Source organism: Camarhynchus parvulus, chromosome 23 (genome assembly GCF_901933205.1).
Source record: "Camarhynchus parvulus chromosome 23, STF_HiC, whole genome shotgun sequence".
NCBI lineage: Eukaryota > Metazoa > Chordata > Aves > Passeriformes > Thraupidae > Camarhynchus > Camarhynchus parvulus.
Genome location: NC_044593.1, coordinates 1815697 through 1837424, shown reverse-complemented (window position 1 = coordinate 1837424; position 21728 = coordinate 1815697). Strand labels below are relative to the sequence as shown.

Sequence of the window (21728 nt, the reverse complement as noted above, 5' to 3'; positions counted from 1 at the left end):
ACCCATGGGTGACAGCACCAAGGCCACCTGCACCAGGACAGTCCTGGGGAGGGGACAGGAAGGGGCCAAGTGGCGCCGTGGGACCCTCCCAGGGGTGACAGGGATGGGGTGAGAGCACCCCAAAGCTGTCAGGGATGGCCGAGCAGCACCGCGGGGGTGACGGAGCTGCCGTGAGACCCCACCCAGGAACGGGGGTACCCCCACCCCACCCCACCCCGCCTGGCCCGACCTCCGGGGCCGCGCGGGCGGGGAGGGGGCTCGGCGGCCACCAGAACCCCCCGGTGCGGGCGGGGCGGCGGCTCCACCGCGCTCCCCCCGCCCCCGGGGCGGGCTCGGCACCGTCCCGCCCCCGCCCCTCGCCTTATCAGCGGCCGGCGGGGGGCTCGCCCCACTCCCGCCCAGCGCAGCCGCCGCGGCGGGGCCGGCACCTCCCCGAGTGCCGCACCATGGGCAGCCAGGGCTCCAAGGCGGCGGGCGGCGACCCCGACACCGCCAAAGCCAACGGGCAGGTGGGTACCGCGGGCACCGGGGGGCTCCGAGCGCGCCGCGGGACGGACAAAGGAGCGGCGGGGAGGGCGCGGTGATGGAGCCGCGATGGAGCCGCGGGGAACCTTCCAGCCCCTGGGGGGACGCTCCAGCCCGGCGGCTACCGGGGGATGCGGCACCGCCCGCGCCGCGCCCCGGGCTCCCCTCGGCACCGGGCGGGTCCCGTCCGCCGCCGCCGCGCCCCGGTACCGGCAATGGAACGCGGGCGCCGCCCGGTGGTGGCGCGCTGGGCCCCCCCACACCGAGCGGATCCCCCCGTGAGACCCCGAGCCAGGCTCTTTGCACCCCCTTGTTGTGGCTCCTTTCCCTCAGGGGAGCCCCGCTCTATGCCCGGTGCTCCCCGTTTCCACCGGCTCCAAAGCGCCCCTTGTCCCCGTGCTCGGTTCCTCCTACCCCCGGTAGGTCCCTCCGCGCTCGGTGCCCCCCGTTTTCCCCGGTGGATCCCCCCGTGCTCGGTGCCCCCCGTTTTCCCCGGTGGATCCCCCCCCGTGCTCGGTGCCCCCCGTTTTCCGGACCGGGCTCCCTTTGTGGGGTGCGGCGGTTTTGGGGAGGGGTCTCGGGGTCCCGGCGGTTCCTGACGCGCTCCCCCCGCAGGAGAACGGCCATGTGATCTCCAACGGGGACATGACGCCCAAGGCGGGGGTCGAGGCGGCGCCCCAGAACGGGAACGGCTCGGCGGAACCCCCCAAAGAGGAGAGCGAGGGCGAAGCGGGAGGCGCGGACAGCATCGAGCCCGCCCCGGCCGCCGCCGAGCCCGCCGAGCCCAAAGGCGAAGGGGCCGCGACCCCCAAGGACGGCCCTAAAAAGAAGAAGAAATTCTCCTTCAAGAAACCCTTCAAGCTGAGCGGGATCTCCTTCCGCAAGAACAAGAAGGAAGGCGGGGACTCCTCGGGCTCCTCGCCCACCGAGGAGCAGGGCAGCAGCGAGGAGACCCCGCCGGGGGGGCTGCAGCCCTCGGCGCCCCCCGAGGAGGGGCAGGAGGGCGGCGAGCCCGAGCAGGGAGGAGAAGCCGCGGGCAGCCGGGAGGAGGAGGAGGAGGAGAAACAGCAGCAGCAGGGAGGGGAGAGCCACGGAGACACCGCCAAAGCCGAGGAGCCCTCGAAAGGCGCGGGGCCGGAGCCCGCAGCGAGCCCGGCGGAGCAGAAGGAAGAGTAGAGACCGCTCGGGCATCGTCCTCAGCGGGGACCCTCCCCGAGCAGCCCGGGGGCTCTCACACTGACCCCGACCCTCCCCGAGCAGCCCGGGGGCTCTCACACTGACCCCGACCCTCCCCGAGCAGCCCGGATCCCCGGATCGCCCTCACCGGGGACTCTCACCGTCCTCAACCCTTCCCGAGCAGCCCGGATCGTCCTCGACCCTCCCTGAACAGCCCGGGGGCTCTCACATCGACCCTCTCCGAGCAGCCCGGGGGTCTCACACCGCCCCCGATCCTCCGTCCTCACCGAGGGCTCTTAAACAGACCCTGAACCTCCCCGAGCAGCCCGGATCGTCCTCCCCGGGGACTCTCACACCACCCTGGATCCCCCCCGAGCAGCCCGGGGACTCTCACGCCGCCCTCCGTCCCTCCCCGAGCAGCCCGGAGCGTCACCGCCGGGGACTCTCGCACCAACCCGGATCCCCGGAGCGCTCTCACACCGCCCAGGACCGTCCCTGAGCAGCCCGGATCGTTGAGCATCCTCACCGGGGTCTCTCTCACCGCCCCCGGGCTCTCCGGGACCGCCCCGGTGTGTCCCGCAGCCCCGGACTGACCGCACGCCCCGCACACCCTCCCCACCCGCGCAGGGTTTTCTCTTTCTCTCTCTCTCTCTCTCTCTCCCCCGTTCCCGGTAGAAAAAGCTGGTTTGGATTCCCCACCACCGCCGCCACTTGGAGTAGTTTGAGCTGAATTCTTTGGGAAAATGGAAAAAAAAAAACCAACAACAATAACAACAACAAAAAAAATTCAACCAACTGGGGAGGAAGGTTTGTCCCGGACGCCACTGGAGTTTACAGTTTGTAAGAACCCGGATCCCAAATCCTGCTCTGGATCTCTGCAGCCTCCAGACTGTCCCCTCTCCTCCCGCTCCCACTGACTGTTCCATGGAATTTTTGATTTTTTTTTTTAATTTTTTTTTTCCTCTTTATTTCTCAGTTTACATTCCTGGTTCTGACTTTTCATTTCGAGTATTTCGTGCTTTTTTTTTTTTTTTTCTATAGAAATCGATGGTTTAAAAAGCTAATCTGGTTCTTTTTTTTTTAATAATGTCTTCTATTGGCTTAAAACCATAAAGCTTGTAAGTCCGCTGTGTTTAATTCTGCTTTAAGGGAGAACTTTTAGGGTGTGGGGTGGTCAGAGGGGGGCCCTGCCAGCTGTAAAATGTGAAACCAACGTTGTTTTTTTTTTTTGTTTTGTTTTTCTCTGTAAATAATTTTTTTAATGGCCAAAAAAAAAAAAACCCCGCTTGATTTGCAATTTTCTAACTTGTAAAAAAAAAAAAAAACAAAAAAAAGGAAAAAAAAAAAAAAAACCAAACCAAACCACCAAACAAAAGCTGTAACATTTGAAAAGAATAAATGGTGACCCCTTTTCGGGAGAGCTCGAGTCCTTCTTGTCCCGAGAGCCGGCGGCAGTTGCTGATTGAGGCCGGCAGCTGCTGCCTTTAATCAGCGCTCACCGTTAATTGACTGGCGGCAGATGCAGCCCCGGCCACAAAGGGCTTCCCCATCCCCATCGCTGCTCAGCTGCCTGCTCCGCACCTCTTCTCCTCCCAATCCTTCTCCTTTTTTTTATTTATTTCCCCATAAAAATTAAAAAAAAAAAAATCAATTCTTTCAATTAAAAATTTAAATTATTAATAATTTATTATTATTATTATTATTATGGGGGGTTTTACACAAGATGAGGCGAAATTCCCGATTTGAAACTTGGTTTAATTTAATTTAATTTAATTTTTTTTTTTTTTTTTGTTTAGAGTGGGATTAGCTGGGTTGAAAGGAGCACAAAAGGCGAGGGCTGCGAGCAAAGATTTCCTGAACAAAGGGACAAGGAGGCGACAATGGAGCCTCTGTCCCCTGCTCCTGTCACCTGCACCGGGCTGGATTTTCCCCTGGAAGCTGCTCCTGTCCATGGTTTTCCATGGCAGCTCCTCCATTTTGTGCTTTTGCTCCCAATTTTGCCAGCCCAGCTGCCGCTCCTGATGTTTTGGCTGGAGAAGAGCAAAAACCAAAAAAAAAAAATTAAAATAAATCCCAAAGCATTGTTGGCACCCTGGCAAAGGCAAGGAGCAGCCGGGCTTCAGGGAGGTGGGAATATTCAAAAATTCCATGTTTTGTGCAAAGGAGCCAAAATCAAGGATCTGCTCCTCAAAAGGATTCATTTCTTTGAGCAGAGGGGTGAAATAAATTGATTTTTTTACCCAATTTTGAAGGGGATTTGGGAGCATCCAGGCTCTTCCCAAGCCTCAAGGTAGGTGGGAATATTCAAAAATTCCGTGTTTTGTGCAAAGGAACCAAAATCAGGGATCTGCTTCCCAATGGGATTAATTTCTTTGAGCAGAATTATGAAATAAATGGGGTTTTAAACCAAATTTTGAAGGGAAAGTGGGAGGGACTTCCTGAGCCTCGAGGTAGGTGGGAATATCCATAAAAATTCCATGTTTTGTGCAAGAAAACCAAAATCAAGGATCTGCTTCCCGAATTGATTCATTTATTTGAGCAGAATTATGAAATAAATGGGTTTTTAAACCCAATTTTGAGAGGAAATTGGGATTTCAAAGCATCCAGGCTCAAGGTAGGTGGGAATATCCAAAAATTCCACGTTTTGTGCAAGGAAACCAAAATTAGGGATTTGCTTCCCAATGGGATTCATTTATTTGAGCAGAAGTGTGAAATAAATGGGTTTTTTACCCAATTTTGAAGGGAAATTGGGAACATCCAGGCTTTTCCCAAGCCTCAAGGTAGGTGGGAATATTCAAAAATTCCATGTTTTGTGCAAAGGAGCCAAAATCAGGGATCTGATTCCCGAATAGATTCATTTATTTGAGCAAAATTATGAAATAAATGGGTTTTTAAACCCAATTTTGAGAGGAAATTGGGATTTCAAAGCATCCAGGCTCAAGGTAGGTGGGAATATCCAAAAATTCCACGTTTTGTGCAAGGAAACCAAAATCAGGGATTTGCTTCCCAAATGGATTCATTTCTTTGAGTAGAAGGGTGAAATAAATGGATTTTTACCCACTTTTGAAGGGGATTTGGGAGCATCCAGGCTCAAGGTAGGTGGGAATATCCAAAAATTCCACGTTTTATTAAAGGAAACAAAAATAAGGAATCTGCTCCTCAAAGGGATTAATTTATTTGAGCAGAGGGGTGAAATAAATTGATTTTTTTACCCAATTTTGAAGGGGATTTGGGAACATCCAGGCTTTTCCCAAGCCTCAAGGTAGGTGGGAATATTCAAAAATTCCATGTTTTGTGCAAGAAAACCAAAATCAGGGATCTGCTTCCCAAAGGGATTCAATTCTTTGAGCTGAAGGGTGCAATAAATGGGGTTTTTTTACCCAATTTTGAAGGATTTGGGAGCATCCAGGCTCAAGGTAGGTGGAAATACCCAAAAAATTCCATATTTGATGCAGGGAAACCAAAATCAGGGATCTGCTCTCCAAATTGATTCGTTTATTTGAGCAGAGTGGTGAAATAAATGGATTTTTACCCAATTTTGAAGGATTTGGGAGCAGCTGGCAGAGCTGCAGCCTGGCTAGGGACACTGGAAAAGGGGAATTTGGGGAGATCCCATTGGAATTCCAGAGGTTTTGTTCCAAAAAAACCCCAAATGGTGGGAGGGAGGATGGGGCTGCTCCAGCACCCAAAGCGAGCTGGGCACACACAAAAATCTGCGCTTTTTTCTGGCTCCAAAAAGAGCAGATTTGGGGTTTTGTGGCCGTTTCAGGTGCGATCAGCACTGAGCTCCACAACGGAGCTGCTCCCAATTAAATAAAGGAATTTTTATCCCTTTGGATTCTGGATAAAACCATTTAAATTCAGCTCGAAGATGAATTAAATCCATCCTCTCCCATCAGTTTATTATTCCCAAATTGCTCCACTCCAACCACAAATCCAACCAGGGTCAGGGGTGAGGAATTTGGGAATAAAATCACCCAAAATCCATCAGGTTTTGAGTTCATTTTTCCAGACAGAGGGAGAATCTCAAGGCTGCTTTTTTTTTAAAAAATAAAACCCCAAATAATTTACAAAGGAAATATCAATTTACAAAAGAGATTCAAGCAGTTTTTCAAGTGGAGGATAAATAAATAAATGAAATGTTTTGGTGGATGGAATTAAATCAACGTTCTTCAAAGGAGGAGGGAATTAATGCCTTGTTTTTCTTATCTTAATTAATTATTAATGCCTTATTTTTCTTATCTTAATTAATTATTAATGCCTTATTTTTCTTCCCAAAATCTTAATTCCACCTCTTAACTTTTTTGTTGGGATCTTCCATCAAATCAAAAAAAAAAAACTCTGAAAATGAATGAATTCATTAGGCAAAAAAATAAAAAAGCAGACCAAGCATAGAAATGGAGCAGTTTTATTACAAAGGTTCTGAAAATTCAAAATAAACGCTTCTTTAAAAAACCACAATAGATTTTTTCCCCTCCCCTCCCGCCCCCCAGACACAAAGTGACACTGATCTCTCTCTTGTTTCACATAAAAACACTGAAAATCAGAGTGAAAACCTCCAAAGAGACTAAAAAACTCCACGGTGAGGAGGAGGAGGAAGGGGGGAAAAAAAAAAAAGGGGAAGAAAAAAAGGAGGAGTTAAAAAAATAAACCCTTTGCAAAAGAAGCTGCGTGAAGTTTTAGCAGCATTATTGGAGTTGAAACCTCAGCAGTGCTCCCGTGGGAGGGTGCAAAACCTCTGGAATTCCAAAATTCCAGAATTCCAAAGGGATTCCCCCCCCTGAGAAAGGAGAGCAGCGAGTGGGAACGGCCTGAAAAAAGAAATTTTCAAAAATCTGAATTTTTCCCCTGTAAAATTTGGGGTTTTTTTTTCACTCCACGCTGTAAAAAAGGAGAGGTAAAAGGTCATAAAGGAGATTGGAGGGTGAGGATGTGTGGGAGGAAGGAGAGGAGCTGGGAAAATGCTCAGAGCCCCATCTGCTGTTCCAGCAGGATTAAAAATTTGGGATTTCTTGGCCTTGGGAGGGAAATTCAGTTGGAAAAGTTGGCTTAAAAATCAGGAAAAAATTGGGGTTTTTTTAGGGAAGAAAAGATGTCAGCTGGGCTCTGGGCTGGCTTTGAGGGGATTTTTGGGGTTTCAGGAGAAAATTCCTCCTGTTTTGGCTTCATTTTTCTCCCCACCCAGAGAGGGGAATAAAAAACCAGGTAAAAAATCCCATCCCTTCCTTGGAGGTGCAGCAAATGCTGCCAAACTCCCTGGATCCACATCTTGGCAAACTCAACCACCCCCTGAGGGTGATTTTCATTTTATCATTTTGTATTTTCCAGATCTGGGGCTGATTGGCTTTAAAAAAACTAAACCAAAAATACAACAACAAAAAAAAAAAAAAGAAAAAGGGATTTTTCAGGTTTCTTTTCAGCTGCTTCATCTCTTTCCCCAAGTTTGCTGCAGGGAGGAGCCAACTCTGTTCAAGAACTGCACAATTCTGACCCTGAGAAGTGGCACCAGCTGGCAGGATTTTGGTTTTTTTTTGTCGTGGTGGAATCCAACTGGAAACCACAAAAGTCTCTCCCAGGCTTCATTTGGGAATTCTCCCATTAAAAACACCAAAAAAAAACCCCAAAAAAAAAAAAATCGAGGAAAACCAAGAATTGATGGCCATCTTTCCTGAAATGCAGACACTACTTCTTACTTAAATTATTCTTTTCCAAGGTTATTTCAGAGAAAGGGAAAGGGGAGGAAGTGATTTTTGTGTTTTTAGAGCCACACCAAGGAGGGAAGTGGAAGGCAAAGGGTGAAACTCCCTGGTCACCAAAGCTGGGCTGCTCAGAATCCTCCCCTGCCTGCTCCCAGGGGAGGCCAGCAAGGAATAAGTTACAGTTCTCCAGTCATTTATACAATTATATAGAAATATATACAGAAAACATATATAAAATAGAAATCCTGTGGGGAGGAGGCAACCCAGGAGCTAAACCTACAAGAGCCAGGCCGCTGCAGCCACTCAGGTGGATTTTGTCTCTTCCTTCACCCTGGGGAAGCAAAAAAACGAGAAGGGTTTGGCATAAATCAATAATTTGGGTTTGGATGTAACAACAAAGCTTAGAAGTGTTCCTTATTTGGTTCATTTTTCAGCTAAAATTTAATTTAACTTGGGTTTGGATGCAATAACAAGGCTTAAAAGTGTTGCTTATTTGGTTCATTTTTAGCTAAAATTTAATTTATTATTTCATATTTATTTCATAATGTATTTATTATTTCAATTATTTCATTATTTATTTATTATTTCAATATATTTAATAATAATTTAAATATATTGTTATTCAATTGTTATTAATTTAATCATTATTAATTTTCTTTATTCATTTAATTATTTTACTATTTAATTTCTTCGGTTTAGTAATTATTTAATTATTCAATTATTTAATTATTATTATTATTTATTCATTTATTCTATACTATTTATTTATTTCTTTTAATTATTTATTAATTAAAATAATTTTATTAACTATTAATAATTTATAATTTAAATGTATTATTAATTATATTTAATATATTAAAATACTATTTTTTTAGAAAATATATTTTTTACTATATTAAATATAATTTAATATATTAAAGAAGAAGGGCAGTATTTTGATTTTTCAGCCTGCAAACTCCTAATGAGGAATTGGTGACAAATTCACTCCAAGTGTCACCCAAATTGTCACATCAGCCCCTCAATGTCCCCAAACCCCCTGGGCATGGGCAGAGCCAGGCTCACCCTTTGGGTTCTGCTGCTGCTGTTGCTGCTGCTGCTTTTTCCTCTTTTGCTTTTTCCTCTTCTTTCTCATCTGGAGAAAAAAAAAAAAAAGAAAAAATTAAAATTTAATTAAAGACACAGAGCAGCGCGTGAGGAAAAATTCCAGGCAGGAGGTGCCAGCTCTGCTGCTCACCTTTCTTCTCCTCTTCCTCCTTCTCCTCCTCTGCCTTCACACGTTTGGCTTTCTTGAAGTTGGCCACGTTCTTGCGCCCTCCCTCGCCCTCGTCCTCGGAGTCAGAGAATTCCTCGTCACAGGAGATTCTCTTGTTGGAATTTCGGACTGGAAGGGGAGAGCACAGAGCACATTTTCAACCTCAGGAGGTTCCCAGCATTAATCCTCTGAGTGGAGCTCACAGAAATCAGGGTTAGGCCATGATAAAAGCACTTTTTGTGGTGCCTGATGAATCTTTGAGCTCATCCCTTCCCACCTGCTCCAAAATCAGTGGGATGTCCAGACCTGACAGCAGGTTTAGAACCAGCTTCCCACTGCCAAATCTGTCTGCCAGACCCCAAGCTGGACATAAAACTCCATTTTTCCCACCCAGGATTCTGCCAAGGATCCTGTCCCAGCCCTCAGCAACTGCTGGAATTCTCCCTTGAAAATCAAAGTTTTTCCCACTATGGAAATGACCTGGCAGGAGAGATCCTGCAGTGCTCTGTCCTACAAAAAAAAAATCCAGCAGGGAGGTGGGAAGGGATTCACATCAGAGAGGGTGAAACAGGAGTGAAAATGCTGGGACAGAGCCTGAGGTGAAGCTCCAACCCCTCCCTGGGGATTTTGGGGGATCCACAAAGCTCCAGCCTGAGGGTTTGACTCTGGATGTCCCCACAAACCAAGGGGGCTCAATCCTTGGATTGAAACCCTAAATCCTCCTCATGCAGAGCTCATGGATCCTGCTCAGCTCTGGGCTTTTCCCAGCACAATTCCATCCCCAGCACAATTCCCAGCACAATTCCATTCCCACCACAATTCCATTCCCACCACAATTCCATTCCCAGCACAATTCCCAGCACAATTCAATCTCCAGCACAATTCCCTGCACAATTCCATCCCCAGCACAATTCCCTGCACAATTCCATCCCCAGCACCTACTGGAAATGCGTTTTTCAGGATCATCCTCCTCCTCATCCCCACTGTCCTCCTGGACAGCATCCTCAGGAATTGGCTGCATCTGGACCCCAGGAGCGTGAGGGAGCATCCTCAGGTTCTCAAAGAGCCGCTGCCTAGAGCCAGCCAGGGAAGGACACTTTGTCACCAGGGGCCACCAAGGCCACCAGCCCCCATGGAAGGGTCATTCCCCCAGTGCTCACTTGATTTTCTCCAGGTATTCGTTGGTGTTCTGGTTGGTCATGTTGGAGGGGCTGATGTGGAGCTTGAAGTCCGGCCCAAAGTACTCAAAGTAGTCGTTGTATGGAAGTTCTGGGGGGAAATTAATGGTAATTAACACCAGATTATCAGCAGGATGAGGCACTCAGGAATCCAAAAGGAATCATGCAGAGGTAACAGAAGCCCAGCAGCAGCATGGTCCTGAGTGTCACAGACACATTTTATGGAAAATCCTTTTGCTAGAATCTTTTGCTCATGAGAAGCTGAGAGGCCTCATACATTCCTACCCAGATATAATCTGGAGATTCTGGAACACCAGCACAGCTTTTCTCCAGTGGATTCCCCAGAGGAACAGCAGCAGCCTCTTCCCCTGGATCTCCAGAGGCAGAGACTGCACCTTTCTCCAGGATCCCTGCTCCAGCAGAACCACCCCTGGCACTGCAGGAGGGCTGAGCCACAATTCCAATGGGACTGCTGCCAGCACCCTGACCCACAGGGTGTCAGCTTGGGTTCTGACTCTGGCAGTGTTGGTTTAGTTCACTGCATTGTTTATTTTATCCTTTCATTTTCTTCCCTATTAAAGAACTGTAATTTCCTGCTCCCATATTTTTTGCCTGAGAGCCCCTTAATTTCAAATTTATAGCAATTCGGAGGGGTGGGGAGGGTTTACATTCTCCATTTCAGGGGAGGCTCCTGCCTTCCTTAGCAGTCTCCTGGCTTTTCCAAACTGACACAGGGGGGTATCAGTGAGCCCAGCCCTGCCCCAGGGCTCCAGGGGGGGGTTACCATTGGGGATCTCAGTGTCCAGAGCCACAGCAGTCTCGTAGGTCCAGCAGCGAGCCACGTTCCGGATCGTGTACCCCCCTCCTCCCAGCATCAGCATGGGCAGGTTAAAGCTCTTCACAAACTCCACACACTTGGCATGGCCTGCAGTGCAAATAAAAAAGGTCACTCGTGGTATAAATGCCAGTGCAAGAGCCTAAAGGAGAGATGTGGGACTGCAGGCTGCTCTCCAAAATGCAGTTTATTGTATCCAAGGTGTCACAGCAGTCCAGAGTGGTGGGTGACAGAGCTGTGCCCACAGCTGTCAGCTCCAGCTGCAGGCAGCCTGGAGACCCTTTGGTTCAGGTTACAATGCATTATGTACTTTTCTTTTGGTTACAATGCATTCTATACTTTGCTGAGCATCTTCATACAGCAGAACCAATCTATACCTGAATTATCTACAGCCTATCATAACTACTGTAATTACCACACTCATGTTACTGTTCTCCAATCACTAAAAGTTAGGACATTACAGTTTAAGCTGGAAGTTTTTGTTCAGTTTTCTTGCAGTGGAAAATTCTGAGACCTTTTTTCTACTTGCAGCATTGGCAGGCTTGTTTGCCTGTGCTCTCTGCTTGGTAAAAACATCTTCTTGTTTGGGGTGGGTTTATCAATAAAAACCCCTCCTAACTAACACCCCCTTTGCCTCCTTGGTTATCCAGCAATTCTTTTCTTCAATATCAAAACTTGCTTCCATCTCTATTCCTTCATCAGACTCTACATTTAAAAATCTTTCTGCTAAGCACACGTATCCTGTGAGGCTTCCTTGTCAAACTTGCATCCTTCCCAACATGCCAGTTTTTCCATGGAATTCCTGCTGAGCAGCAGTTCAGCTCCTACCTTTGATGGTGAGGTTGAAGCAGCCCAGCCTGTCCCCAGACAGGGAATCAGAGCCACACTGCAGGACAACAGCGCTGGGCTGGAACGTCTCCATCACCTTGGAGATCACCTGAAAAACAAAAGCTCTGTCACCCCCCTGCCCACAGCACAGTGACAGCCAGGCATGTCAGGCCACCCCTGGTGCTGCCACAGCTGGAACAGAGCCTGAGGTGAAGCTCCAACCCCTCCCTGAGGATTTTGGGGGATCCACAAAGCTCCAGCCCGAGGGTTTGACTCTGGATGTCCCCACAAACCAAGGGGGCTCAATCCTTGGATTGAAACCCTACATCCTCCTCATGAAGGACCCTGCTCAGCTCTGGGCTTTTCCCAGCACAATTCCATTCCCAGCGCAATTCCATCCCCAGCACAATTCCCAACACAATTCCACCTCCAGTACAATTCCATCCCCAGCACAATTCCATCCCCAGCACAATTCCATCCCCACCCAACACTGGGGCTCTCACACCCACGAGCTCCCACACAGACCCCGATTGTTCAGTGAGAACAGAGCCCTTGGTGAGTCTTGTCCCAGAAAAAAAAAAAATCCCCCAAAAACTCAATAAAATCCCCCAAAGAATGGCCCAAAGGAAAAAGTGGGACCACAGAGGATCCCTGAGCAGAGGAGGTTTCACTCACAGGCTTGAAAATGGCTTCGTAGGACTCGTCGTCGATGCCGTCCCGCAGAGGGTAATTGACAGCGTAGTATTTCCCTTTGCCTGCCCCGATATCCTGTGGAGTGGGAGAGCAGAACAGAGCTCACCAAAAACCCCCAAATCCTGCCCCAAACTGGGAAAGGAAGCTTGGAACCCAGCCTAATCCAGAGTAAGTCATATTGTTAAATATTAATGATTTATTACCGACATGCACAGCAGTGGGCTGGGCTGGGCAGAGCAGTCACTGAATTTATTCAGTCACTAAATTTATTCAGTCACTGAATTTATTCAGTCACTGAATTCTACTTCCCGATAAAAATAAAATATTCTGCACTAAAATATTATGTATTTGAACATTTTTATCATATATCTTTTAACATTTTATCACTTGGTTCACAGCCAAGTGGTTTATTAAAAAGAATTTCTTCATTTATGGTGCAGCACCAAGCTCTTGGTAGGGCTGAAAAAATACCAATCCTGTGTGAGAGATGAGAGGATTTAGATCAAAAAAATCACAATTCTTGTAAAAATCCCTTAAAAATAAGTGAAGAACCTTTCACCCCTGAGAACAGAAGTTCTGGTAAAGCCACAAGTCACAGGTGACACTCTGAGTCACTGCAGGAAGTGCCAATAAAAATCCACTCCCTCAGAAACCTTCACCTAGAGTTGGTGTCACCAAGCTGGGGCTGCAAAGTGACCAAAATGTCACATTTGGAGTCATTTTTGTGAGCACAACCTCACCAGAGAGACTGAGAGTAAAGATCTGGCTTTAATAAATGATCACCCACTCCTCTGCCCCGAGAAAATGGGTGTCACGCAGGGACAGGGTGGAAAAACTGGAAAAAAAACCCCCAAAAAACTGGGAAAAAACCCCAAATTTCCTGGGAATTTGGTGGCTCTCACCCTCAGGTCCCCAGTTCCTGGGAAATATTCTCCATATTTGTGGAAGGACACGGTCATGACCCTGTCTGTGGTGTAAAAAGCCTCCTCCACCCCATCCCCATGGTGGATGTCGATGTCGATGTACAGCACTCGCTGGTGGTACCTGGAAAAAATCAGAATTTTGCATTTATTCCGAGGAAAAAGTGACTCCAGAGTAGGGAATTCAGGCCAGCATCTACAGGGGAAGGAGCTGCAGGGAAGGCACAGGAAATAAAGTGACTTTTGCTGCTGAGTTTGTTTCAGATTCAGCCAATAAAAGCCATTTTAATGCACATTTTTATGCACATTTTTATGCACATTTTTCTGCCCAAGCCTCCCACAGCGAGGTTTGCCTGGAGCCAGAGGCTGTCACACAGCCATGGGTGGGACAGAGAACAGCAGCAAAAAAATGTGACATCCAAAAAGCTGCAAAAATCCTCTGGGCCCTGCGCTGGTGGCATTCCAAATTCCCTCTCTTATTTCAGGGGAGCCCTGAATCCATGGATTTCCCTGTGCCAGGAAGGTGGGAGAGCCCAGTCACTGCTGGAGGAGAAATAAATCCCAGAGGATCTGGGACTGTTTTATAGTCCCAAATTTAGAATTTAAATAATTTATAATAAACAGAATAAAAATTATATAATATTTATCATAACATTATAAAGAGTATATTTATAGCAATAGTAGAAATATCATAATTATTTCTAATAAAGTAGGTAATTATATTACATAATAATATATTATAATTATTATAATTATATACTATATTTTATAATATAAATTATTATATTATAATATAATAGCTATAATATATACTTTTATATTATATATATTATTATCTATTCTTCTACATATTATGCTATGTAATATTATAGTATATTATGTTATAGTATATATATTTATTAAATTATAATATATTACATTATATCACATTATGTCATATTATATATTATATATTATTATATATAGTATTATATCATGTCATTGCATATATTATATTATATTATATTATATTATATTATATTATATTATATTATATTATATTATATTATATTATATTATATTATATTATATTATATTATATTATATTATATTATATTATATTATATTATATTATATTATATTATATTATATATTATTTATCATATATCATCTATCATATATTATATTATACATTATACATTATACATTATACATTATATATTATATATTATATATTATATATTATATATTATATATTATATTCCCAAAAATTTTGGGTTTTTTTCTCCAAAATCCCTTTAAGAGAGAGGGGATCAGAGCCCAAAAAAACCAGAAAAAAACCCAGAATAAATTAAAAATGCTGAGGAGAAGCAGTGAGGAAGAGGAGGCAGAGGTGCTGCCCGTACTTGAGGAGCTCCAGGATGGCCAGCACGATGTCGTTGACGTAGCAGAACCCAGAAGCTTCTGATTTCTTGGCGTGGTGGAGACCTCCAGCCCAGTTCACTGCAATGTCTGTCTGCTGCTTGTTCAGCTTCACAGCACTGGCTGGGGGAGAAAATCCCACACAGGTTAAAGCAGGAGGGGAAAACCTCAAACAGAGCCTAAGGGGAAGCTCCAGCTCCTCCCCGGGGTTTTTGGGGGCTCCTGCTCCAGGGTGTCCCCACAAATCAAGGGAAAATGGGAAATATTTCTCATCCTTTCCCACTTTTTCCCCAGAGCAGGAAAACCCCACACCCCAGCTAATCTGCCTCAGAGCCGAATAGTTTGAATCAAAAGACCCAGCCTGGGGTCACACTGAGACAATCTGGGTTTCTCAGAGCAGAGCAAGGTTTGAGCTGAGCTATGTTCAGATCATTGAGTGAAAATGCATCCAGAAGTTCTCCTCCCCAAGCCCCTTCCACCAACTTTCTGCACGTTCTGGAACCTGCCAGGATCCCAATAAATCAGAAATTCTGTGGAATTCTGCAGCCCTGGGAGCAGAGAGAGCACAGAGCTGCTTCAGAAGCTGCTGCAGTCAGCGCTGGGGTGCTGCTGGCACAGGAAATTCAAGCTGGAGGTGTCACTGTGGCAGCAGCAGCCACAAAGCTCTCAGGCTGTGCACACAAACAGCTCTGCTGTGAGTTGTGAGAAAATCAAAAACCATTTCAATGTTCCAGCTCTCAAACCTTTCAGTTTCTGCTTTGCCTCATATCCAGAGTTGGTGGGTTTTTTTTTTAAAAACAGCATCTAAGCCAGCTTGGTCTTTCCTTTTCAGGTTGTGCCTGCTCAGAGTGAGACTTTTACAACTTTTATTTGAATGTAAAGCTCAGGTTCATTTTTTTTTTGTTGTTCAACTGTGCTGTTGTGGTTTTTTTAACTCTTTTTTTTGTTGTTGTTTTAACTCACTGGTGTTGTTACAGAGCCTTCAGTGAGGTAACCCAAATTAGTGATTAACAAATGGAAAAGGATTCAACAGGCAAAGCTTGGAGAAATCTGGATTTCATTATTAAATCAGCAATAGGTTCACAGAGAGAGAATATAAAACACAATAAAAAACACACAGGATTTGTGATCTTACCAACAGAGCCTCCAGCAGAGAGCTGACAGAACTCAAAGAGCCCATCAAACACAGGGCAGTCCTCCCCTACATTAACTGGAAGAGAATGGAAAAGAATCATTCAAATAAAAGCAGAAATAAAATCGGAATTTTACACCAACATTTGGATTTGTAAAGTGGCCAGAAGTGTTAAACAAAATGCTGAGATCAAATGATGCAATGGAAATGCGTGGCTGACACTTTGCACACTCCTTTGATCTCAAATCACACAGCTTTGGGTTCTCAGCACAACTGGAGTTTTAGCCTCAAGAAATTTTTGCTGTAATTAATTCCACTATTAAAAATAGCCACTCATTACAAGAAATTAAACTTCAGTCTCTTTGATTTACTCTGCCCAAATCTGGCATGTAAAAATGGAATTAGAGACTGCCCATTCCCTTTCCAGCAGGTTTTGTTGAAGGAAAGCTCTGCCCTTTGCATGTTTCATTTTCACAATTTGGCTTTTTCAGGAAAAAAAAAACAGTGCAGAAAACACTGAGCACCAGAGAGAGCTGAGTGTTCATGAGCTGTGGCTGCTCCAGGGGTAAACAGGTCACTTTGGGTAAAAAATTCATTTTGCTGGATGTCATTTGGTGGATTAAAGGATATCATGGACTGGGGGGAGGCTTTCAGTGTGTATTTATCATGAACCTTGTGCAGAAATATCTGTCCCCTTCAGCTCTCAGGGGGTTTCCAAGAGTGAAATGTTGTTTAGATGAAGCTTGAGCTCTCCCCACTGGTTGTCAGAAATTTATTTTGCCATAAAAACATCAGCTCAGAGTGGCTGAGACACCAAATCCAGGTTTTTGTCCCATTAAAGAGACTTTCCATGGATTGGAGAGGTTGGAACAAGAAATTTACCTACAAAATCATCAGGTATTGATGAGTGTCTCACCCTGCCCCTTTCCATGCTGCCACTGCCCTGAAAATCCTTCAGATTTGGGGTAGAATTGAGGATTTGGGGGCTTTTTAATTTGCTGGTTTTAAACCAACTCTTCTGGTTGAAGATGAGCACTAACACAAAATCCACACAGGTCAGAAATGGAGCAATTCTGTCATCTCCAAGTCAGGAAAGAAATTTAGGGTTAAAAAAAAAAACAAACCCAAAACACAACCAGGTCAAAGGATTTCCCTCAGCTCCTTTAGCTTGAGAGTGGGACCTGGTTTTAAATTCTTTATTCACCAGAAAAATCCAAAAAAAAAGCAAAGTCAGGAGAACGCTAGCTGGTAGAGGTTTATCCCAAACTTCCAGGTTTTCACTCACATCTCTGCATCTGCTTGCTGTACTCAGACATGTTGTCAGGGCGGATGGACCTCAGGAATTTGATGTAATCATCGCTGTGGTACTTGGTCATCTCCTCTGCATTGGCCTTGTGAGGACGCTGCAAGGACAGCAACACAGCAAGGGTTGCTTTGGGATTTATTCCCTCCCAATCCCCATTTCCAGTCCCATATTTACCCCCAGGAACTGGGAAAAGTATCAAAGCAGCAGTGCTAAGTAAGAAAATCTGAATTTGAAAGGCAAGAATGGCACTGTTGGTGAGTGTTACATAGGCAGACGTGGAAATACATTTAATTTTGAGGATAAAAATCAGATTTGCAGTCTGCAAAGCCTCTCTGAAGCACAGAACCCCTCACTTCACCCCAGAGAAGAAACCAGAAATACACCAACACAACTGATTGGGGTTTATTCCTTTCCTCTTGAAGAAATAAAGCCTGAAACGTCAATTATGACATCCAATAATGAGCTTACATAGATCTCCATCTTCCTGTAGAGCCCATAGTTGAGCAGGAGGTTGTGGGTCATGCGGATCCTGTGGGGTTTCATGGGATGTCCTTGGCCATAATAATAATTCCCAACATCCCCTGGAAGCAGAAAGGAGTTTGTCAGCAATTCCTGCAGAGGGAATCATCAGCTCCTCTGGGATTTATTTCTCCTCCAGCAGTGGCTGGGATTTCCCACCTCCCTGGCACAGGGAAATCCATGGATTCAGGGTTCATCCTCAAATTTGAGACAGGGAATTTGGAATTCCACCAGTGGAAGGAGTCTTGGAAAGGGACTGGAATTGGATTATTGCTGCTGGATCATCTCCCACCCCAAATCATTCCATTCCATGGCTGTGGCAGTGCAGAGGAGGAATCTCCAAGATTGGCACAAGGATATCCATGGATTCAGGGCTCATCCTCAAATTTCAGACAGGGAATATGGAATTCCACCCTCAAATTTGAGACAGGGAATTTGCAATGCCACCAGTCCTTGGAAAGGGGCTGGGACTGGATCATTGCTGCTGGATCATCACCCAACCCAACCCATTCCATGGTTGTGGCAGTAGAGAGGAAGAATTTTCAAGGTTGGCACAGGGATATCCCAGAGATTCAGGGTTCATCCTCAAATTTGAGCCAGGGAATTTGGAATGCCACCAGTCCTTGGAAAGGGGCTGGAATTGGATCATTGCTGCTGGATCATCTCCCAACCCAAACCACGGCACGGCTGTGGCTGTGCAGAGGAAAAATCTCTAAGACTGGCACAGGGATATCCATGGATTCAGGGCACCCCCAGAAATCTGAGCCAGGGAATTTGGAATGCCACCAGCCCTTGGAAAGGGGCTGGAATTGGATCATTGCTGCTGGATCACCTCCCAACCCAAACCATTCCCTGGCAGTAGAGAGGAAGAATCTCCAAGACTGGCACAGGGAAATCCATGGATTCAGGGCTCCCCCTCAAATTTGAGACAGGGAATTTGGAATGCCACCAGTGCAAGGTGTCCCTGCCTTTGGAAAGTCACTGGAATTGGATCCTTGCTGCTGGATCATCTCCCAACCCAACCCATTCCATGGCTGTGGGAGTAGAGAGGAGGAATCTCCCAGATTTGGGCTCAGAGGAGCTCAGGGCTCAGTGCCAGGGCTGTTCCCCCAGATTTGGGCTCAGAGGAGCTCAGGGCTCAGTGGCAGGGCTGTTCCCCCAGATTTGGGCTCAGAGGAGCTCGGGGCTCAGTGCCAGGGCTGTTTCCCAGCTCCAGGAGGGCTGCAGCAGGAGCCCTGCAGTTAATCCCAGCTCAGACAGTGACTCAGCCCAGGAACACCCAGCCTCAGCCTCACTTTCCTGCTGTTTACCCAAGGGAAACGGGATCCAGGGAACTCTGAACTCTGCAAACACCACCCAGCTCTGCTTTTACAGCTCCACTCTTCTTTTCACCCCTTTTTATTCCTTCCAATCCCCCAGAGCATTCCCAGCCACCCTCCAGGAATTCTTGAATGGGACCAAAGTCACCTCCCCATGTGGATTTCCTGCTCCAAACTGAGAAATGGGGTTTTTCCCCCACCCCCTTTCCCTGGGGCACTCATTTCCCTGAAATTCACAGGAATTTCCCTTTCAGATTTCAGATTTGGCTGCAGGGAGCAGGAATCTCTCCCAAGCCTCATTTTCCTGGGGAACCAGCCCAAGCTGTTCCTGCTCCTTTTGGGAAGCTCCAATCCAGTCTGGCCAGTGACTCAGAGGGCAGAATTAATATTTCATCAGCACTCTGCACCTTCAGCACAAGCAGCTTTTCCTCCTCTGGACATGGATCTATTTTCAGGAGATGCCAGAAGTGCAAATCCCCCATCCAGGCAAATCTGCTGCTGGAATTGACCTATCTGTTCTTTCACTAAATAGATTTATTTTTTAATTAAATCCATTTTTTTTCCCACTGAAAATAATTCCATTTTCTGAAATTTTGCCAATCCACGCTGCAACTTTCAGGGATGTATTTTACCACCTCCAAATCCAGATTTTGGGGAACTTGCAAGAGATATTTGAGGCTCTGCAGAGAAAATACAAGCACAGAACTCGGTGAAGCTTTTAAAAAATCCCCATTTTTTTTTAAAAGGGCCAAGCCTGAGCTCCTGTTCCCTGTGGATCCCTGGATGAGCTCAGCTGCTCCAGGACGTCAGAGCAGATTAAGGAGAGTGAATTTAGCAGGATCTGCTGGGGTTAAATCCCTCCACAGGGAGCTCTGAATGGAGAAATTCCATCCAAACCTTCCCTCAGACCCCAATTCCTTCATCCCATAAAATTCAGGGAATTGCCACCAGCAGGTTGGGTTGTTTCAACCTCCCAGCATGGAAAAAATGAACAAATTATTTCTTTCCTCTCAGCTTTTTTACCCCCTCAGCTGTGGATGTTCAAAAGCTGCTGAGAAAAGAACAGTGAAAAATAAAAAAAAAATTTAAAAATAATTTTTAAAAAAGGCACTAAAACTTAAAAATTTAAAAGGCACTAAAATTAAAAAAAAAATTTAAAAAAGGAACCCCAATTTGTGAAATTCTTGTGCAGCAAAGACCTGCAGGGCAGCAGCATTTCAAACAAAACAACTGCTTATTTCATATTTCAGATGGAATTAAATGCCTTTAAAAATTAGAAACCAGCAGGGCTGAAAACCTCCCATTTGAGGGGGAAAAAATCACATTTTTAGAGGGGAAAAAATCACATTTTTAGAGGGAAAAAAATCACATTTTTAGAGGGGAAAAAATCACATTTTTAGAGGGAAAAAAATCACATTTTTAGAGTGAAAAAATCACATTTTTAGAGTGAAAAAATCACATTTTTAGAGAGAAAAAATCACATTTTTAGAGGGAAACAATCACATTTTTAGAGGAGAAAAAAAATCACATTTTTAGAGGGGAAAAATAGAATAGGATTTGCTCCTGCACTGGGCACATCCTTTGAGAGTGAAAAAGCAGCAAGAAGAAGTTTTTATTTGATTTCAGAGAATTGCACAAGGTCTCTGACACAAGGGGAGCACCGAGCCAGTGAAAAAGGAGCAGGGGAAGGGAGAGGGGCAGGACTGGGATTTCTCAGCCCCACAGGACACCCAGGGAAGGGTCTGGGATCTTTCTGCTGCTCAGGCAGCCCCAAAAGGAGCCAGAGCTGAAGGATGTTCCTGGCCAGGAGCTCCCTGCACACACAGCCTGGCTCCCAAATCCTTTTTGTCCCTTCCTGACCCCAAAATGCTGTCCCAGGAGAGGCTCATCCTCCTCAGAGCCCGTCCAGCAGCTCCACAAAATCCTCCTCCAGCATCTCAGCACCCAAAGCCTCTCCTGGCTTCAAGCCCCTCTCACCAAGCTGGACACTTCCCTGCCTTTCCCATCTCCCAAATCCCCAAATTTCCTCATCCCCCTGATCTTCTCCCAAATCCCCAAATTTCCCCATCTCCCTGATCTTCCCCCAATCTCCTAAATTCCCACATTTCCCCATCCCATCCCCCAGATCTTCCCCCAAATTCCCAGATCCCCACATCTCCTCATCCCCCTGATCTTCTCCCAAATCCTCACATTTCCCCATCCTCTGATCTTCCCCCAATTTCCCAAATCCTCCCATTTCCTCATGTCACCCCCCTGATCTTCCCCCAAATTCCCCATTTCCTCACCCCCCGATCTTCCCCCAAATTCCCCATTTCCTCACCCCCCAGATCTTCCCCTAAATCTCCCCATTTCCCCATCCCAGCCCCTCGATCTTCCCCCCCTCATCCCATTCTCTTCCCCAGTGCTCCCCACACCCCTGCCATGCCCCCCACACGCTTCCTACGCCCCTCAACCCCATAAAACCCCACACCACCCTTGATCCCCATTCCCTGACCTCCCCTGCCCATCAACACCCCCAATATCCACCCCCACAACCTTTAAACCCCTCCTCACCTCCATGACCCCAATGAGCCCCCATTCCCAACCTCTCATCCCACCCCCAGCACCCCCATCCTCCTTCAGTGACCCCATTTCCCTCATCCCCCTCCCCATTCCCCCTCAGTGACCCCTCACCCTCACTCCCCCCCATTCTCCCCTCACCCCCGCCCCCTCAGCCCCCGGCTCCCCCCCGCCCCGGGACGGCTCCCCCGCGGCCCGGCGGCCCCGGCGGGTGCCCGCAGCCCCTCACCATCGTAGTAGTAGCAGACTTTGCGCTTCGTGCCCTGCGTCAGCGCCATTTTCCTGCCTCCCCTCACAGCGCCCGACCCGCCGCCGCGCCGCGCAACCAACCCTGCCCGCCCCGGGCCCGCGGCCCCGCCTCCCGCGCCGTTCCGCCCAGTCGCAGC

The 21728-nt window shown here is 46.8% G+C and overlaps 2 protein-coding genes across 3 annotated transcripts; one reads left to right on the top strand and one right to left on the bottom strand.

Moving 5' to 3' along the window:
- Positions 1 to 355: 355 nt before the first annotated feature.
- On the top strand, positions 356 to 2966 carry MARCKSL1 (MARCKS like 1). Of its 2 annotated transcripts, XM_030964729.1 has the most exons (3): positions 356 to 509; positions 1141 to 1729; positions 1770 to 2966. In XM_030964729.1, the coding sequence occupies exons 1-2, from the start codon at positions 447 to 449 to the stop codon at positions 1699 to 1701; spliced, it is 624 nt and encodes a 207-aa protein (XP_030820589.1). In that variant the 5' UTR covers positions 356 to 446; the 3' UTR covers positions 1702 to 1729; positions 1770 to 2966. The 2 variants fall into 2 exon arrangements, with proteins under 2 accessions (XP_030820589.1, XP_030820588.1); XM_030964728.1 differs by having other exon boundaries at positions 1141 to 2966.
- A 3203-nt stretch (positions 2967 to 6169) lies between these two features.
- HDAC1 (histone deacetylase 1) lies at positions 6170 to 21684 on the bottom strand. The gene is made up of 14 exons (XM_030964649.1): positions 21572 to 21684; positions 17414 to 17526; positions 16925 to 17042; positions 15643 to 15717; positions 14492 to 14630; positions 13089 to 13230; positions 12169 to 12261; positions 11494 to 11602; positions 10615 to 10755; positions 9813 to 9921; positions 9595 to 9725; positions 8635 to 8781; positions 8463 to 8532; positions 6170 to 7731 (listed from the first exon to the last, which is right to left on the bottom strand). Exons 1-14 carry the CDS (start codon positions 21618 to 21620, stop codon positions 7704 to 7706), a joined length of 1464 nt encoding a protein of 487 aa, XP_030820509.1. The 5' UTR covers positions 21621 to 21684; the 3' UTR covers positions 6170 to 7703.
- Positions 21685 to 21728: the final 44 nt, after the last annotated feature.